At 50.4% G+C, this 16,180-nt stretch overlaps 7 protein-coding genes across 7 annotated transcripts; 3 read left to right on the top strand and 4 right to left on the bottom strand.

The window, feature by feature from the left end:
• Positions 1-488: 488 nt before the first annotated feature.
• Positions 489-2,817, bottom strand: PV06_01389 (uncharacterized protein). Its single transcript, XM_016401990.1, has 2 exons — positions 1,638-2,817; positions 489-1,579 (listed from the first exon to the last, which is right to left on the bottom strand). The coding sequence occupies exons 1-2, from the start codon at positions 2,567-2,569 to the stop codon at positions 895-897; spliced, it is 1,617 nt and encodes a 538-aa protein (XP_016269043.1). The 5' UTR covers positions 2,570-2,817; the 3' UTR covers positions 489-894.
• A 934-nt stretch (positions 2,818-3,751) lies between these two features.
• Positions 3,752-5,659, top strand: PV06_01388 (uncharacterized protein). Its single transcript, XM_016401989.1, has 4 exons — positions 3,752-4,013; positions 4,082-4,371; positions 4,429-4,942; positions 5,017-5,659. Exons 2-4 carry the CDS (start codon positions 4,199-4,201, stop codon positions 5,611-5,613), a joined length of 1,284 nt encoding a protein of 427 aa, XP_016269042.1. The 5' UTR covers positions 3,752-4,013; positions 4,082-4,198; the 3' UTR covers positions 5,614-5,659.
• Positions 5,645-7,153, bottom strand: PV06_01387 (uncharacterized protein). Its single transcript, XM_016401988.1, has one exon. It carries the CDS (start codon positions 6,232-6,234, stop codon positions 5,872-5,874), a length of 363 nt encoding a protein of 120 aa, XP_016269041.1. The 5' UTR covers positions 6,235-7,153; the 3' UTR covers positions 5,645-5,871.
• A 178-nt stretch (positions 7,154-7,331) lies between these two features.
• Positions 7,332-8,609, top strand: PV06_01386 (uncharacterized protein). The gene is made up of 3 exons (XM_016401987.1): positions 7,332-7,524; positions 7,634-7,705; positions 7,768-8,609. The coding sequence occupies exons 1-3, from the start codon at positions 7,495-7,497 to the stop codon at positions 7,906-7,908; spliced, it is 243 nt and encodes an 80-aa protein (XP_016269040.1). The 5' UTR covers positions 7,332-7,494; the 3' UTR covers positions 7,909-8,609.
• PV06_01385 (uncharacterized protein) lies at positions 8,081-12,353 on the bottom strand. The gene is made up of 2 exons (XM_016401986.1): positions 8,605-12,353; positions 8,081-8,549 (listed from the first exon to the last, which is right to left on the bottom strand). Exons 1-2 carry the CDS (start codon positions 12,100-12,102, stop codon positions 8,265-8,267), a joined length of 3,783 nt encoding a protein of 1,260 aa, XP_016269039.1. The 5' UTR covers positions 12,103-12,353; the 3' UTR covers positions 8,081-8,264.
• Positions 12,354-12,786: 433 nt separating this feature from the next.
• PV06_01384 (uncharacterized protein) lies at positions 12,787-14,760 on the top strand. Its single transcript, XM_016401985.1, has 4 exons — positions 12,787-13,070; positions 13,147-13,241; positions 13,302-13,471; positions 13,533-14,760. The coding sequence occupies exons 1-4, from the start codon at positions 13,058-13,060 to the stop codon at positions 14,524-14,526; spliced, it is 1,272 nt and encodes a 423-aa protein (XP_016269038.1). The 5' UTR covers positions 12,787-13,057; the 3' UTR covers positions 14,527-14,760.
• An 11-nt stretch (positions 14,761-14,771) lies between these two features.
• PV06_01383 (uncharacterized protein) lies at positions 14,772-16,067 on the bottom strand. The gene is made up of 2 exons (XM_016401984.1): positions 15,858-16,067; positions 14,772-15,788 (listed from the first exon to the last, which is right to left on the bottom strand). Exons 1-2 carry the CDS (start codon positions 15,895-15,897, stop codon positions 14,848-14,850), a joined length of 981 nt encoding a protein of 326 aa, XP_016269037.1. The 5' UTR covers positions 15,898-16,067; the 3' UTR covers positions 14,772-14,847.
• Between the last annotated feature and the right edge of the window lie 113 nt (positions 16,068-16,180).

Genomic DNA, 16,180 nt, shown 5'->3' with positions numbered 1-16,180 from the left:
AGTATCGCCAATTACACGTACCGAATTTCCTCCTACCGAGGACGATCAGCCCTAATGTTTGACGAGACACCCGACTCCCTGTCGGCCACGTAACACGTACCGCTGGAGTACTCTACGGCGAGTATTGCAGCTGCCCACAAGCGAAGGCGAGAGCCGGATCGTCCAGTAATCTCAAGGCTTTGGCGATCCAATCGATCACCAAGCAATTAATCCCGAGATCCCTGTCGATCTCTTACTGCTGCGACACTTCCGGCAGCCTCCTGTTCAAATCCTGGGCTTGATCATCCTTCTTTTGCTCTTTTGAAGCTGCATTTTCATGTCGACACACAGACGCGGTAGGGATAGACTTTGCGAGCTTTTGATGAAGGTCCCCTTGACAGGGACATGTGCCAAAATCATATTTGCTGCTATTAATACTTGTCAATTTATGTGTTACGTGTATCTCTTGAAGCTCAATCAACGTCTGTCACATCCAGAGATTTTGCAATCTCGTGGACAGACCCATCTTTTCTTGGACATCAATACATCACTTACTCGGAAGCACAAGTCTATCTGGACACCCAAATGAACTGTTCTTGGGAGACTCGCGGCGTCTGCTTCTCACACCATTGATGCCTACTAACGCTCATTGCTAAGTCCTTAGTCGGCCCATGGTCAAGAAATCAGAGGTATTTCGTGCCATTATATTGTCCTCATTACCTGTATAAACACGCGGTTTTGGGACCAACCTCGTTCGTACTGGCTGAGTCAGTCCTGGGCAATCTATTTGTCCTGTAATCTTTTTGCCTGGACCTTCTGAAAGGGATGATGCGAACAAGCGTCACTCGCTACCCCGGGTGCGATCCCATCCCGGCGGTCCATTCGTGCGGCACTTTGGCGCTTTAACCATCGAATTCAGCGCCTGGCTTGACAACAGAGACCTTCGAACTGTTTCAGCCCCTTCAAAGGCTTGACCGCGATCTGAGCACAATCTTCCGACATTGCAAGCTCTTGCGCAAAACGCGCAAAAAGGGTGGTGCAGAGCAGAGGAAAACACTGGCCCACCGTCGAGAACTGGCAAATAGCCGCCACCCAGAAGAGCAGGCCTCTGTGGAAACCCCAAAGGTTTGTCAAATCAGTCATACGAAGACAACGTATAAGTCTTGGTTTGATTTTGACATGCCTTGCGGCGACATACATAGGGACAGCTAACTTGTCGACTGTCAACAGCATCAAACTTGCCCATCGACAACACTCATACATAGCTTCCAATTCGGTTCTGGGCGGTCGCGCTGCGGCTGTGTGAATTTCAGCTTTACGACGCAATTCCGCCCGTTTCATTAATAGTTCGTCAGTGGGTGACAAGCTGTTGCCGTCTCCGTCAACAAAGGTTGCCAACCAGCAATGAATCAAGTCGGCCAGTGTCACCATCTCTGAATCGGGTTGCGTTATAGGCTTGGGACAATGCCACTGGTGAGTTAATGGAGAAGTCCACTGGGCAGGCAGAGGAGTATCTTTGAGGTCGTCAAGAGTCGGAAAGAGGTCTTCGATATTGGCTAGTGGAGTATCCATGTGATCCGCAGCATCGATGGCTAATGATCTACCACATTCCTGTCAGCAGAGTCTTATAATGCACAAACGGTCCGGTGGAGACATACACATTCATATAATTGGAGACAAAGCCCAGTAGATGAATGCTGTCCACATCCTGGAACGTGGCGCTGCTTCTTGAGAAGAGATTGCGCATTGCCTGGCGATGAACAAGTCGTTCATCGAGAGCGCGTTTTGCCGTTTCGGCGGAATCTCTGCAGCACAAAAAGTCTCCTTGTTGGGATGCATTGATATACTCCCACATACTCAAAGATTGAGGCAAATCCTGGGAAGTTAGGCAGACGATTGGTGCACCAAGAGCTAGAATTCCCGTCAAAGATCGAGGACTGAGTGAGTTGCCTGAAGATTTGATCTTTGCGCTGATCCTCTGGATAACCTGACTCTTGAGTTGCAGGAGCTTGGTTTTGTTTCCCTGTCCCGTCAAGGCCATGGTATGTGCGTAACTGAGTAAAAGGTATCCACTTAACATGATCAAATAGTCTTCGTGGTCACTCGTTATGAATTTCTGAACAAATTGCTGTCCGAAAAACTTAAACATTGGCAAGAATGCCGTCGACAAAGAGACAGTCTTCTGAAGATCAAGAGGTGCCGGAACTAGGTATTGTAGGTAGTTCGGTTGAATATGCTTCGGACATCTGGAGGTCCCCATGGGTTTGGCATAGGTGTCCTTGATCTTCTCAGCTCTCGCTGACCTTCGGCGCTGCATAGTCATCGGTCCCAAAGGAAACGCTCCAACTTTGCTGTCGCTCAGCACACTGGGGATTTTGTCAGCGGCATCATTGATGGAGTCGATGTTCTTTTCCTGTCTCAAGGCGTCCTTGTTGGCTTCGTGTTGTTGCTGAGCAGGCCCGCCCCAATATGCCGCATGGCTCCTTGCCGCGTGGGACCTCTTCATTCGCCATCCTGATCCGTCGGATTCGGATTGCAATGTGACGAAATAGAACTTTGATGGAGGCTTTATTTTCTTACGGCTCGGCATTGTCAGAGATGAGTTGTTGAGCTGTCGTTTTGATTTTTTTCTACGATCGATGGTTCCATCATCTTCTTGCTTTGAATATTGAAGATCCTATGCAACCATGAGTGCCTCGCGAGGTTGAGAGGTTCTTCCAGCGAGCTCGTCAACTACATCGTCATACCGCCGAATAGTGCCGCCTCGTGAGCCTGACCCAACGGTAGGTCAAAGTCCAGTATTTTTGATCATGTCTCGATACCACATCAGATATTGAGACAGATCCAAGACCAAGCGACATTAAAATACAGATCGCTGCGTTGCAGGTAGATCGAGGCTGGTTCGAAGCATTGCCCAGCAAGCCTAAGCCGTGCTTAAGTAAGCCGACTGACTATTGTGCATGCCGCCTTCACGACACGCTATTCCTATCCAGGCAGTTACAGGGTACACACGGCTCAAAGCTGTAGCATTTCGCGCACTTCTTCAACCAAAGAACATCCTAGGCATTAGCCACAAAACAATCAAAGTGCGCTACGCCGTATTGTCGACCCTCGAGGCTGAACGTGTGAGCCACCATAAAGTATTGCTTGAGTATAGGGAGTTTATCCACGAGATGAAAGTTACGTCCTCTCGCTTCTCTCAGGAATCTGGGCCCTCGCCCGGAAGTCAACCCGAAGTCATCTTTGTGAGACTTTCTTTATATGGTAAGGAAGTTGCCTAATAGGGCCAACTCATTTTTATTTCATGCACCGACACGGAGATTGGTAGTAGTTTTGTAGTAGTTATGCAGACCTTTTGTAGACGTTTTCAGCCGCGCGTGTTCCTTCCGCTTTGACGAGACTCTCATGTCTCGAATCGGTATCTCTGCGTCCCAATTGCCCCGAGTTATGAAGCCAAATAGCCCTGGAGGCGATATAAGGATTTTGATAGTGGTAACGTTACGGAGTACCATTGGAACAACTACCACATCTAGGATTTGCTACCACGAATCCTAGCTTATTCTACGTTACCTGTTTTCGGCCGGGAAGCGACAGAGGCCGAGTACCTGACATAAAGTGCGCTAAACCATGTCCTCGTGCGGGAAAGTCACTGCGCCAGAGTGCTCATTGGTTCTGGAAACGAGTATGGCAGCCACTCCATACCTTGTTCTTATATACGCACCATCTCGATGTCCTCAAGTGCTGCTCGGAGTCGAAATAAGAATCAGAAGTCCCTGTCCCAACTACCACTTCAGTCATGACCCAGACTATCATCGAAAGGTCGGTATCTTTGACGGTCCTACCGAACCTCCGTCCCTTGTGATCTGCATAGGATGATTTTGGACTTTCAGCACCTTTATGCCTTCTCAACGTGATAGAGATACCAAGATGAACGAGCTCGGGTCAAACAAGGATTTTTTCCAGCCGGGTGGACACTTCTTTTACTCAGTCCAAGTCGGACCTGGGGTTGTTGTGACGCCGACAACTTATCTGGGGTAAGGCTCCTTGTCTGAAGCTTTACGTTTTACATGCTATAAGTTCTCATACTTTCCCATGCTTGAAGCGACAAGAGTGATATATCGACTTCCTCTCAACTTCTCTCAACTTCAGTTCTTCATTTTTTTATCGCCTTCTCAAAGACCAATCGAGTGTACCTGCACCACAGCGCGAGAAGCCAACAATGAGCAGTAATTCCGCTGCGACCAACCAGAAGGATGTCCTTGTCATCGGGGCTGGCCCTGGGAATCTTGCACTGGCACAAATCCTGAGGAAACATGACATTCCATTCCAAATCTTTGAGCGTGATGATAAGATTGATCCTCGCCGTCAAGGATGGTCATTTGCCTTGATTGAGTAAGCAGGACTTGCATCTATTGGGACATGGTTTGCTGACAATGCTATCTACCTCAGAGCGCTGCACGAGCTACCGCCGCTGATCTCAGATGATCTCGGTGACATTCACACGACGAGCGTAAATCACAACATTGGAGTCAACAAAGACACCATGACGATCGTCCAAGCAGCGTCTGGCCAGATCATGGCTGTTCTGGGGAATCGCCTCCCCGACGAACCGGGACATCTCATCAGGGGCGATCGTCAACGTTTGCGTGAGTACTTTTCTCAGCATCTTGACCTGCAGGTCGGCAAGATCTTCTCACACTACGAGGAGGACGCGGAAGGGGTCACGGCGTTTTTCACCGACGGTACTTCCGCCCGAGGCTGTATGCTTGTTGGCGGTGATGGACTTCGTTCCAAAGTCCGAGAACAACTTTTGGCAGGCTACACCGAACCCGACGCCGCCAAACTCGAGCCGAGCCAATGGATTCCCATATTCGGACAATGCGAGTTGTCGCGAGAGCAATTTGAACCAATACACGACTTCTCCTCTGCAGGTATTTTGGCCGCTGGACCAACGATACGATATGTAAGCAATCCTAGCCAGTTCTTGTTTGGATACATACGAAGTCTACCTACCACACCTTGCTGACGAAATCAAAGATGATTGGACCCAGGGAGATCCAAGCCGATAGATCTTCTGCCTCTTACTACTGGGCGGGAGCCTATGCCAGCCAGGGCGAAACTCAGAGCGAATGGGCAGCAGAAGCGGAGTGGGTTCAGAATGCAACCAGACAGGAATTGTTCGACAGGAGCAAGAAACTGACCGAGAACTTTGCACCGTTTCTGACCAAGATAATCGACTACACGGGAGTCGAAGGTATGCTCACCCGGCCACCTCGATTCATCGAGTACGTGTCACCCAGACAGCTCCCTCGTGGCCGAGTCACCCTCCTCGGCGATGCTGTTCACACGATGGTCCCATTTCGTGGGCAGGGGGCAAACACCGCCATCCGTGATGCCTGTGACCTGGGTAGGTTGTTGATCAAGGCAGGTGGTGTCCCCCAGGCGCCCGAGGATCTGTTGCAGGAGTATGCTAGCAACATCTTGCCCAGAGGTCGGGAGATGGTTCTCTCAAGTCGAGCTTCCGGCCAGCAGCTTCAGGGCGTCTTGGCCGCGACCAAAGGACGTGTGGATACCTTTGTGGGTGCAGGAAGTCCTCCGTCAGGTGTTATTCCTCTGGCTGGAGCTCACGCCTGAGAGCAGGCCATCGGCAAGATGAAGCCATGAAGTCGTTCAATCTACCCTCATGACATTTGATTTTGCTGCTGTCCATCCCACGCCACTAAATGTTGGATAAACAGTGCCAATGGTCGTTGTCGTACCAAACTACTGTGACGTTTTCAGCCTCCTTCCTAACGTAGAACTGACTCCTGTGCGCATATGAACCATTGCCCTAGCGTCGAAGATCTCGTTTATTGCATCTATTCGTTGAATGGTTCAACATGTCAATAGCTCCTAAATATCGTACTCCTCACAGCACGTGAAACAGGCCATCATTCCCGTGCAAAATAAGCACCAAAAACATCCGTCATCCATGTCATCACATCCTCCTCTCAAGTTCGTCCTGACGTGTGCCGGGGGTGGAGCAGTGACGACCGTGGCTGGCTCTTGTGGTTGAATTGTGCAGGCCTGAGTTGTCGTCGTGGTCGTGGCCGTGGTCGTGGTCGTTGTGACATCTATGTCAGGTTCGGGTTCCGGAGCCTGTGAAGCAATCGATACCCGTCCAGGTGGGGCATATACTCGTTCAGCCATTGGCGATATCGGGTCTATCGTCGTACTGTTTTGAGATTCGAGCGAAGGTGACGCTGGAAGAACCATTGAAGGGGGAAACAGGCCGAGTGTTGTACGTGTGACAACAACCTCCCCGTTGATGAACCGGATCGTGGTTTCAATATATCTGTCCCTCCTTCCGAGGCTGCGTGATATTCGTCGGTGGCCGACACTCGATAGTGGTATGACAGACAAGTTTGGCAGACGAGTGTAACGTAAGTATGTATACCCTCCCTCAGGTTTGAAGATCGTGATGGTTCCTTGTAGACACTGTGACGAGACCCAAAAAGATGATGAGTCTGGGGTGAGTAGGAGTCTGGCGCAAAAGAATCAAATTTATACTGTTCTGTAGTAGTTCCACAAACGGTCCTTTGCAGTCATCCGTCGTTTGCACTGAGGTGGTATCACCCTATGACTTACCACTTCGTGAATTCCACCAACAGTTATCCGGCCACACTTTTCGAGTCATGGTGTCATTTTAGTGCGTTGACGGTGACCTCACGTATCAAGACCCAAAGTGATGCTGTTCGGAAACAGAAAGTTCCCATTACCTTTATATCGATCGAGCTGGCTGGTACTGGGGATATGTTGTACGTTGTATGTCGTTGGTGTGATGTGATGAGATGTGGTCGTATCGAACAAAAGCATAGGGATAGCCTCCATTGTTGAGCATCACATGTACATCCAGTTCACAAAGCAAGGCACCTTCCACTGAGGCCGTCGCTGAACTTGCAAGCTACCCTTTTGCCTGCCCCTGAGTCGCATAAAAGTATCCTTATCGTGGACCTCATTTTTGGGTCTGCATTATCCGTAGATTCGGGCTCTGTCTTCGTGATGGTCACTTGACCAGATTGAATGGACCCATTCCTCCAGTATGCCTTGTTCTTAGGCTTTGTCAGAAAACTAGAGAAAACCATGTCGAAGCCCTCGAGGAATAGAAGGTGCAAGGAGTGCAAGCACATAAGCTGTAGCCTGTCTCTAGTTGCCGCTTTCAATATCTCCTTACACTGTAAGAGTGTCCTCAGATTGAGAACAACCCAGTGAGTGATAAAGCGGCAATGGCACAACACCCGATTAGAGTCAATCTTCAAACCTTGGCATAATTTCTCCGCAAACTCGAACCCAGCATTGCAATGCCAAAAAGTGTTTGACCTGCGCCTTCGATTCCGAAAAGAAACATACAACAATTGTCGCAAATCCTCTCTCCGCGATCGAACACGTTGAGCCCGACTCTTATTCTCGCGCAAATATTCTCCTCGAGACCACCTTCAACCCAGTACACCCACAGCACCCTTCCCAGCCGCCGCCATGCCTCAAGCACAACCAGAACTCAGGAAGGTATTGTACCTACCCACCCACCTACTCCTGCTCGCTGGAGATAAAATGTCCCTCCCGTATATGTGATGACGGTACTTTTGCTGACACCTGCCCGCGTTACAAACAATAGTACATGGAAAAGCGCCTGTTTGTCCAACTCAACGCCAATCGAAAAGTCATTGGTATCCTGAGAGGTTACGATGTATGTTTTCGTTTTCTTTCCTGAGTTGCCGCACTCAAGAACGAGTGACTGACCAAACACAGGTCTTTCTCAATATAGTCTTGGACGACGCCGTCGAAGAGAAGCCAGGCGGTGAACGCGAACGTCTAGGAATGGTAGTCATCCGTGGAAACAGCGTTGTTATGCTCGAAGCCCTGGAGCGCATGGGCGATGACCGACGATGATCACCAAACGAATCCTTCAAAGTATCAAAATTGACGGCGCATTGGAATTACCACGATAAATGTTGATTGGCATGGACGCGAGGCGCAGGCTCAAAAAATCATGTTCTCCTAAAGATTCATGAAAATCGGGTACAAGGCTCTGGGCTTTTCCAAAAGATGTGTTTGGTTTGAATGCATTACGAATGCTACACTGTTATACAAAACATGCTATCTGGGTATCGACGGCGAACAAGCCTCTATGGTGGAAAGTCTAAGATTTCGGGTTGCGTCCGGGAGTGAAGTGTTGATGACAATGCGCAATTTTCGCTGCAAACGAATACTCGAGTTGTGATCGAATCGACACCCTTTGCCACCGATTAGTCCTTCGGAGGAGGCTTCAATTTGAGCACGACACGACCAGGCGCAGCACTCTGTGGTCGCGCTGCTGGTTGTTTTGGCGACGGCTGTGGCGGGGGAGGAGTGGGTGTGGGACGAGACGACTGCGAACCCATCTTGAACGTCAATTTCAAGCCTCCACTGCCACCAACACTGGGTCGAGAAGACATCTCTGGACGAGCCACCGGCGGAGGAGGAGGAGGAGGTTGCCATTTCGGTACGGCCTTCGCCCTGACTTTTTGAGTAGGCACGAATCTGAGCTTGCCCTAAACAACACCGCGTTAGCTGAGATTTAAATCCAGAGTAAAAAGGATATTTTACCTTCCCGAGATTCTCGACCCGCCAGTACCGTGGCATCCGTAGACTGACTTTCATTTCATTCTTTGGTTCGTAGAGTAGTCGGCAGAATTCCAGCATGGTCTGCAAATCGTCTAGGGTAATCTGGTCATAGCACACAGCGTTCCAGAGAGCAGACTTGAGAGCTTCATGGCCTCCCAGCTCCCTTTTAAGGGCAGCCATTGCGCCTTCCATCGTCTGCCGCCTAGCTAGATCGGCCTGTCGAGCGTCGGCCGCAGCTGTATCCTCAATCACAAGTCCGTCGCCCGCAGGCTGGACAGTAGCGCTCTTGTCACCAATGGCACGCTTTGCCAGGACTCTACCAAAAGCTCTTTGTAGACTCTGTCGAAGCCATGGGGAGGAGTCCGCAACCATACAGTATAACACATAACGAAGTACTGACGGCTCATCGAGGGCTTTCGGCGTTATGAGGACATTGTATGCAGCTTGCCGGAGCATGTCGTGGTTTCCCGGACGCGTATACTGCAAGAAATGCAGAGGTGAATATTGACTGATACCGGCGGCAGCAAGGACTGATTGACACTCAAGTGCTGTTCGCGAATACAAGTTTTGAAACGAGCTGGTCCATTCGTCCATACGACGATATCGATCAATTTCTTCGACGAATTGGTTCTCGAGTTGGCTCATCTCATGCATCTCATCCTCGAGGTCAAGGTCCATGTCATCTACGCCGAGATGGTGCTGCGGGCGGGCAATAATCGCGGTCGTGAGCGCCTTCATGAGTCGAGCTACATAGAAAGCGTCCGAGTAATCGTTGGCAGAATTGTCGTTGAACTTGAGCTTGTCCAACAGAAATTCTTTGACTTCCTTTGGTGTATGCCCGCGGCTGTCTCGCACTCTGGAGATCGCTTCGATGATCTCGCATTGTAAAAGGTATGCCAGTTGATCTGAGAAGTTGTTTGGCCTTGTCATGGCTAGACCCTGTTCGGTGATACAATACAATTCTTCAAATGCTTTTTTGAGATGGAATAAGCCAATGTTCTTTGCATCATTTTCGTCTCTTGCATGTTTTACAAGGCCTTGCGCTGCTAGCGAACGCACCCCATGGAAGTATCGTCTGTCCATCAACGTTCGGATGAAGATGGATGACACAAGTGGCGACGCAGGGTAACTTGAGATATGCCTCAACGCTTCGAGCTGCGCGACGACATCTCTATCCTGCTGAAGCTGTGAAGTGAACATGTACCCTGGCATCTGGAGATTGATCTGGCAGATCCATTCAAAGTCAGCGTCTAGTCGTATCCATTCGTACGACTCAGAATTCATCCGCTCTTCGTCGTCGGCACTCCATTCAGTGATCTTCCAATTGGCAACATCTTCTTCGCTCTGCAGAACGTCGCCGAGACAGTAGACCAGAGCTTCACCCTCCTCCTCTCCGACCTCGGCAGCGGCTTTGGTGCTGGCTCTTGCTCGCTGCTTCTTGCTTCTCTTGAGTCGTTTGTATTTTGTGTTGTAAGGGATATCGAATGTAGTCTGGACATCCTTGATTTCCACAATGTGTTCGTATGGCGTTCCATCAGCCTCGTGAATTCTAATCGTCATAGGCCCTGTGAAAACAGGTTGTGCAGGAGCCGCATACACAGTCTGGAAGTCTTCACGAGCATCGCGAATGAATGACTCGACATCAAGCTCTCGGTCCGTTGTTGTAGTACCTTGGGTTTGCTTGATGAGCATCTCCACAACGAGCTTCTTCTTGTTGAACCTCTGGAACGCAGAGAATCTTGGACAGCCCGCACCTTTGACCCATTGTGCCAGAAAGTCGTCATATTTGGTATGACCAAACCGCTCTGCCGTCTTCTGAAACAGGTCGGTCGAAAGGGCGTTGTTAACTAGATCGCCAGTTCGGGCTCGGGTAAGGATCTTTGCAAGTATGGCTGGCATTTTTGAAGTTCCTTGGGTCTTCGCGATGCGACGGTCCAGGATGAAAAGGACAACAGGTGCTTTGATAGCAATGAACTCATATTCAGCTGGATCAACATGGAGCAAAGCACCCATTTCGTATATTGACGGGCGCTCGTGGTCGAGCTCATAGACACGGTCGGCTAATTGTTTCATGTGGTACCGATACTCGTTGTTACCGCACAGTTCTCTCATGAAGAGATTCGTGATGAAGTAGGCGCCACCAATAATGACCCAATTGTCTCGTGGCTCTTCTGCAATGACATTGATGCCAATCCATTGCGCTACAATAGCATGTGCCAGTTGTCTTGTCACCTCTTGAGCAGGATCAATAACGTCCTCGGGGTAAAGTAACCTCGTGCTGCACATCGATATGCCGGCAAAAATGGATACGTCTGTGGGTATGTCTTCGATGAAGCACATCGAATATGACCGAAAGGGGCAAGAGATGTACTTGTGTACAACAAAGTCGATGGCTTCCGTCAGGGGGAGGCAGGTATTTTTAGTCTCTTCTGCACGGCCCGGCAAGCAAAATGCCAGCATTTCAACAGCGTTGCGACCAAGTTCTTCCACTTCTTGAGCATCGCGAAGCTCGCCTAGGTTGACGCGTTCAAAGGGGCCGATAGCAAATCCAATCTGCTGTGGGGCTAATTGTTGTGAGCAGGAGAAGGACACCGTTTTCTGGGTGTTATCGCTCTTGTCCAGAATTTCGTCGGTCAGCTCACCGGAGCATACTACGGTCATCTCTTTGCTTTCAAAGCCGTGCCGAGCGTCTTGGGAAGACGGGTCAATGTCGAGAGAAGAAAGATCAACGGACAGGGCTTGATTTAAAGCATCACCCACAGTCCGTGGACATCTGATGGATATATCCCAGGTGCATCGACTGTTGATAAGATCAACACACGGGAAAAGTGATGACGCACCCCCGCGCCCAAGCTTCGATCGAGTGTAGGCATGAGGCCAGCGACCGCTGCCACGTTTCCCTGCCACGAAGTGAAGAGTTTCTCGAGCGTGGCAGGTCTCAAATTCTATCACTAAAGTGAGGGGTGTGAATTTGGCAACAGTCGTGTCTGTCAAGGCCTGCGTGGTCTCTGCAGCAGAAGGACCTGCTATAGCAGGGTCTGAGATTTTGATGGAGCCCGAGGCTTGCGTGTGAACTTCAGCCACTTCAACGGGGAGGATCTTCAGCTTTTTAGGTAGAGTGACGATAAGATCCGGATCTGGGTCAGGACCAACCGATCGAGCGATCTTTTCGAACAGAAGATGGTGCTGATGAGCGGTACTATTGGAATGGAGGGCAAGTTGTTCACAAGGATCTTCGTGGCGCACTGAAGGAGGAGGTAGGTTGTTCACCAAAACCTTCTTGACAACACATATGCGGCCGTGAAGTCTGATTTCTCGCAGGTCTTGAGAATCGGGATAAATGGTGATCTCTGTTCTCCCCGCAATTTGTTGATTGAAATTGACATCAATGTCGACCTTCTGATGTGCAACGGTGAAAGACGGGATTGGTACTGGCAATGGAGGCGCCAGCGACGGCTGCTGAAAGCCCGCAGAATCCATTGCGACGAGATTTAGTTGGAGATCCTGTCTTGATAATGAATCTGCATCATAAGCATGCTAAGTCGAGTTTCAGCTATGCGATGGCGAAGTGACACCGTCTAAGAATCATAGTGATCAAAGGTAAGAGAAGGTAGTCATGTGACCAGCGCAACCAGCCACGTAGAAAGTATCAGCGTGAGAAGGCGTCAAATAGAAATCCCAACGAGGCTGCCTATCAATTGTTGTGAGGTTGGATAGCAAGAACGATCAATACCATGAAGGTTATTGTTTGATATTCGATGTTCGATGTTCGATGAGCGAAGCCGATGGCGACGCGACGGCACGTGAGAAACGAAAATGATATGGAGAACAAATGACGCTAAATGACGCCGAGGATAGCGTTAATAGGCACCTAAAGATATCAAATGACATTGAATGACAAGGCATTCCCGCAAAGTCACCCACTCTCTGCCTGTAGTACCTCACTAAATTCCACAGCCTAAAATATGGTCTTGGCACTAGCATACTCTGTCTGACTGCTCTTTTTGACCACCCGAGCGACCCATGCGAATCTCTCAGGCGGCTCCTTGGGCCTGGACACTTGAAATATCCTTCAGTCAGACCAAACCAGCTTGGTTCACGCGCCGACTTCATGCTGCTTCGTTGGACAATAACAAGCGAACATGTTACATACGCATCCACTCCCTAAAATTTCAGAACTTCACTCTCTCCGTCTCTTTCCCTCTCTCAATCTGTTGGAGAAATTCTTCTGTTCTCTTCCTCACCTAGAGGAAGCTTCTGCTTGTCAATCACTGCCATTCTTTCAAAGAAAATCCCCTATGCGCCATGTACAGGTAGTGGTTGGAAACCTCTTCTCGTGAATCTCCCTTTTTTCTTCGATTCTGCCGGATATTCTCAGCGGCATAGACGTCTAGACACCTTTACGATCTTGCTTCAAGACCCCGACGCAACAACAATGGCCGAGTCAGGTAGGTAGAAGCCTATCAGCCCATACGCACCTCCGGATGCTGGCAGCTTTGGCTGACACGCAATTCTGCATAGTAGACCCTCTCTCTGACCAGGCCATGGTCCATCTGATGACCTACAAGTACCAGAGCGTGGACAAATCGTTCATTTCAAACTATATATTGCGGCACTATGTAAATACTACTTTCTCAGCAACAGTAGACTGACAATTCAGGCTAATTCCCCCTATCTAGTGGAATGGCGCGGTCAAGCTGTTACCCATGTGGCTCGCCCCGAACATGGTCACTTTGCTGGGTTTCGTCTGCATTCTAGTCAATGTTGTCTTTATTCAGATCTTCATACCTGATCTTGTCGGACCAGGCCCAACATGGGTCTATTACAGCTTCGCCGCTGGGTTGTGGTTGTAAGTGATTTGAAGCTGTCCCGACGGGGACGGTTGAGTGTGAGTCTGACTTGAATTCGAGGTATTCAACCATGGACAATATCGATGGCAAACAAGCTCGACGGACAGGAACTTCGAGTCCTCTTGGCGAGCTGTTCGACCATGGCATCGACTCACTCAACTGCACACTGGCGAGCCTCTGTGAGACGGCCGCCATGGGACTGGGCCCAAGCAAGACGGGTGCTTTTACAGCTCTGGTTCCTTGTCTGCCCATGTTCTTTTCCACCTGGGAAACGTACCACACCCATACACTGTATCTGGGTGCATTCAACGGGCCGACTGAAGGGTTGATACTCGCCTGCGCTGTGATGGTTCTCTCGGGCTACTTGGGCCCTCAGATCTGGTCACACCGCATGGCAGAATTTGTCTCGCTCCCGGAGGGTCTGCCCATCGACATTCCCTCCGACCTGACCTTCCGCGACCTCTGGGTGCCGATAATTCTGGTGGCCTTCTTCACGGCTCACCTCCCAGCTTGCGTCTACCACGTCGCAAAAGCCCGGCACCAGGCAGACTTACCGTTACTGCCGGTCTTTCTGGAGTGGGCGCCGATCATTATTTTTATAGGAAGCTGCATGGCGTGGCTCGGCTCTCCTTACTCGACTCTGTTGGCAAACAACCACCTTTTGATCTTCTCTCTGACCATGTCATTCGTCTTCGGTAGACTTACAACCAAGATCATCCTGCATCATTTGACTCGTCGACCTTTTCCGTACTGGACATCATCGATGGCGCCATTGATCGGTGGTGCCGTACTGGCCTGGCTTCCCCTGTTCGGCTATAAGCAGATGTCGCCCACTTTCGAGCGCCTGTACCTCTACGCCTACCTGCTGTACGCTATGGCGTTGTACTTTACGTGGGCAGTGCGAGTCATCAATCGCATCTGCGACGTTCTCGACATCAACTGTCTGACCATCAAGCGAAAGGAGGCGGATCACAAAGAGGCGCAATCCTTCTCGGACCATTCAAACAGCGCCACTTCAAACGGCAGCTTGCGCAAGACGATGAAGAAGCTATAGAAAAGAAAATCCTTTTCCCCCCCAAAGACCAATCGAGAAGATTCATTACTACTCGACTTCCAGAAAGTTCCAAAATCACACCAGAATTCTAATTTTAGCAAGAGTATCAAAAATGCACATCCAGAAAGGCGTGTGCAGGAGCAGCAGCAGCAGACGGTTTTTTGGATACACACTCAAAATATGAGCCACCACAGATATAGGAGTTACTGTTTAATTGAGAAGAGATTAGCATCAGGACAGCAGGCGTGCCTTTTCCTCTCTTTCAGCTTTTCATCAATATTGGATTTTTGATTTTATGATCTATTTTCCCTTTTCCATCCCTCATTCCGGCTGCTGATCCTTCCACTTTTCCCTGAGGCTGTCGACGTCGAAACCACATAACCCTGCCTTTGCCACTATGGCCCTCGCCTTGCCTTCCACGGGAGCGTCGATCATTTTTCCGTCCATCGCCCACGCCCCCTTCCCAAGTTCCTCGGCTCGTTTCTGAGCGATCACGATCCTGACGGCCCACTCGACCTCGCGCTCACTGGGACTGAAGATCCCCTGCACCGTGTCGACCTGGCTCGGGTGGATGCACTGTTTCCCATTGTAACCCATCCCTTTCCCTTGTTCGGCTTCCGCCCTCAGCAACTCGTGGTCGGCCTCGGACTTGAAACTCGTGGTCACCAAGTCGATGGTGCTGGGAAGGTTGTAGGCCCGCGCCGCCGTGGCGATGGCCTGCCTCGCGTACAGAAACTCGGTCAGGTCCGGCGTCCGCGTGATGCTCATGTCCAGGGCGTAGTCCTCGGCCGCGAACACGAGGCCCTGCAACAGGCCCGGTGCGGCGCGGCAGATGTCGTTCAAACTCAGTAGACTCTTTGCGCTCTCGATCAAAGCGAGCACGCTGACGTTGTTCGTGCTGTCCGCGCCCTCCTCTTGCTGGCCCTGACCCGACCTCTTCTGCTCGGCGCGACTGTGTTCCAGCACATCACGTATGAACGTCAGATCCCCCGGCCCTTCGACCTTGGGCACCACCAACGTCGTCAGGTTCTTCGACTTCACCACCTCTTGTAGATCGGCCAGCGCCAGGCCCGACCCTACACTGTTGATCCTCACGGCGCGCTCTTTGATCCCCCCGGGCAAGTTTTGGTCCAGGCTTCGACGGACGGCGGTGCGTGCTTCGGCTTTGAGGCCGGGAGTCACGCTGTCTTCGAGGTCGTACGCGACGCAGTCGGCCGTCAAGGACCGGGACTTGTCGAGGAATCTCTGGGACGAGCCAGGGACTGAAATGATGATAATAATGCTCAATTAGATGATCACGTACGCCACAATCAGGAGGGCATTCAACATACCATATAGAATCGCCCGGCGTAGGACGTTCTTCGCAGCCATGACTGACGGTACAAGCGTTTCCCCAGACCTCGATCGAGAGCTGTGTCTAACAATAAAAGTAGAGAGCGCCGCCTACTACTTCCAAAACATCAAAAGACGACAGGAGAAGAAGACGCTCAGTTTCACCAGCTGGGGGCTTTTCACCTCAGGCCCCTTCTTATAGCTGCACCGGTCATGTTGCGAGATTGTTGTCCCTCTCTCGCAAATGTCGATTGATCTCGGAACAGTTCAAGATGCGGGGAAAACAGGACCGAATTTCGGCTCTCAACAATGTGGAGAAATT

The sequence above is a fragment of the Exophiala oligosperma genome, assembly GCF_000835515.1.
Source record: "Exophiala oligosperma strain CBS 72588 unplaced genomic scaffold supercont1.1, whole genome shotgun sequence".
In the NCBI taxonomy this organism is placed as follows: Eukaryota; Fungi; Ascomycota; class Eurotiomycetes; order Chaetothyriales; family Herpotrichiellaceae; genus Exophiala; species Exophiala oligosperma.
The sequence above is the reverse complement of the archived record's forward strand: the minus strand, read 5'-3'. Positions and strand labels throughout refer to the sequence as shown.

What these genes read in the sequence shown, in the direction of transcription:
- PV06_01389 (XM_016401990.1), bottom strand. Translation starts at nt 2,569, where the DNA reads ATGCCGAGCCGTAAGAAAATAAAGCCTCCATCAAAGTTCTATTTCGTC. An exon ending in GTCTCCAATTATATGAATGT is followed by an intron (nt 1,580 to 1,637) that starts GTATGTCTCCAC and finishes GGAATGTGGTAG; the next exon opens with ATCATTAGCCATCGATGCTG.
- PV06_01388 (XM_016401989.1), top strand. Translation starts at nt 4,199, where the DNA reads ATGAGCAGTAATTCCGCTGCGACCAACCAGAAGGATGTCCTTGTCATC. An exon ending in TGGTCATTTGCCTTGATTGA is followed by an intron (nt 4,372 to 4,428) that starts GTAAGCAGGACT and finishes TATCTACCTCAG; the next exon opens with AGCGCTGCACGAGCTACCGC. An exon ending in CTGGACCAACGATACGATAT is followed by an intron (nt 4,943 to 5,016) that starts GTAAGCAATCCT and finishes ACGAAATCAAAG; the next exon opens with ATGATTGGACCCAGGGAGAT.
- PV06_01387 (XM_016401988.1), bottom strand. Translation starts at nt 6,234, where the DNA reads ATGGTTCTTCCAGCGTCACCTTCGCTCGAATCTCAAAACAGTACGACG.
- PV06_01386 (XM_016401987.1), top strand. Translation starts at nt 7,495, where the DNA reads ATGCCTCAAGCACAACCAGAACTCAGGAAG. An exon ending in CACAACCAGAACTCAGGAAG is followed by an intron (nt 7,525 to 7,633) that starts GTATTGTACCTA and finishes TACAAACAATAG; the next exon opens with TACATGGAAAAGCGCCTGTT. An exon ending in GTATCCTGAGAGGTTACGAT is followed by an intron (nt 7,706 to 7,767) that starts GTATGTTTTCGT and finishes GACCAAACACAG; the next exon opens with GTCTTTCTCAATATAGTCTT.
- PV06_01385 (XM_016401986.1), bottom strand. Translation starts at nt 12,102, where the DNA reads ATGGATTCTGCGGGCTTTCAGCAGCCGTCGCTGGCGCCTCCATTGCCA. An exon ending in GGGTCGAGAATCTCGGGAAG is followed by an intron (nt 8,550 to 8,604) that starts GTAAAATATCCT and finishes GGTGTTGTTTAG; the next exon opens with GGCAAGCTCAGATTCGTGCC.
- PV06_01384 (XM_016401985.1), top strand. An exon ending in ACTATATATTGCGGCACTAT is followed by an intron (nt 13,242 to 13,301) that starts GTAAATACTACT and finishes CCCCCTATCTAG; the next exon opens with TGGAATGGCGCGGTCAAGCT. An exon ending in TTCGCCGCTGGGTTGTGGTT is followed by an intron (nt 13,472 to 13,532) that starts GTAAGTGATTTG and finishes CTTGAATTCGAG; the next exon opens with GTATTCAACCATGGACAATA.
- PV06_01383 (XM_016401984.1), bottom strand. Translation starts at nt 15,897, where the DNA reads ATGGCTGCGAAGAACGTCCTACGCCGGGCGATTCTATATG. An exon ending in ACGCCGGGCGATTCTATATG is followed by an intron (nt 15,789 to 15,857) that starts GTATGTTGAATG and finishes TCATCATTTCAG; the next exon opens with TCCCTGGCTCGTCCCAGAGA.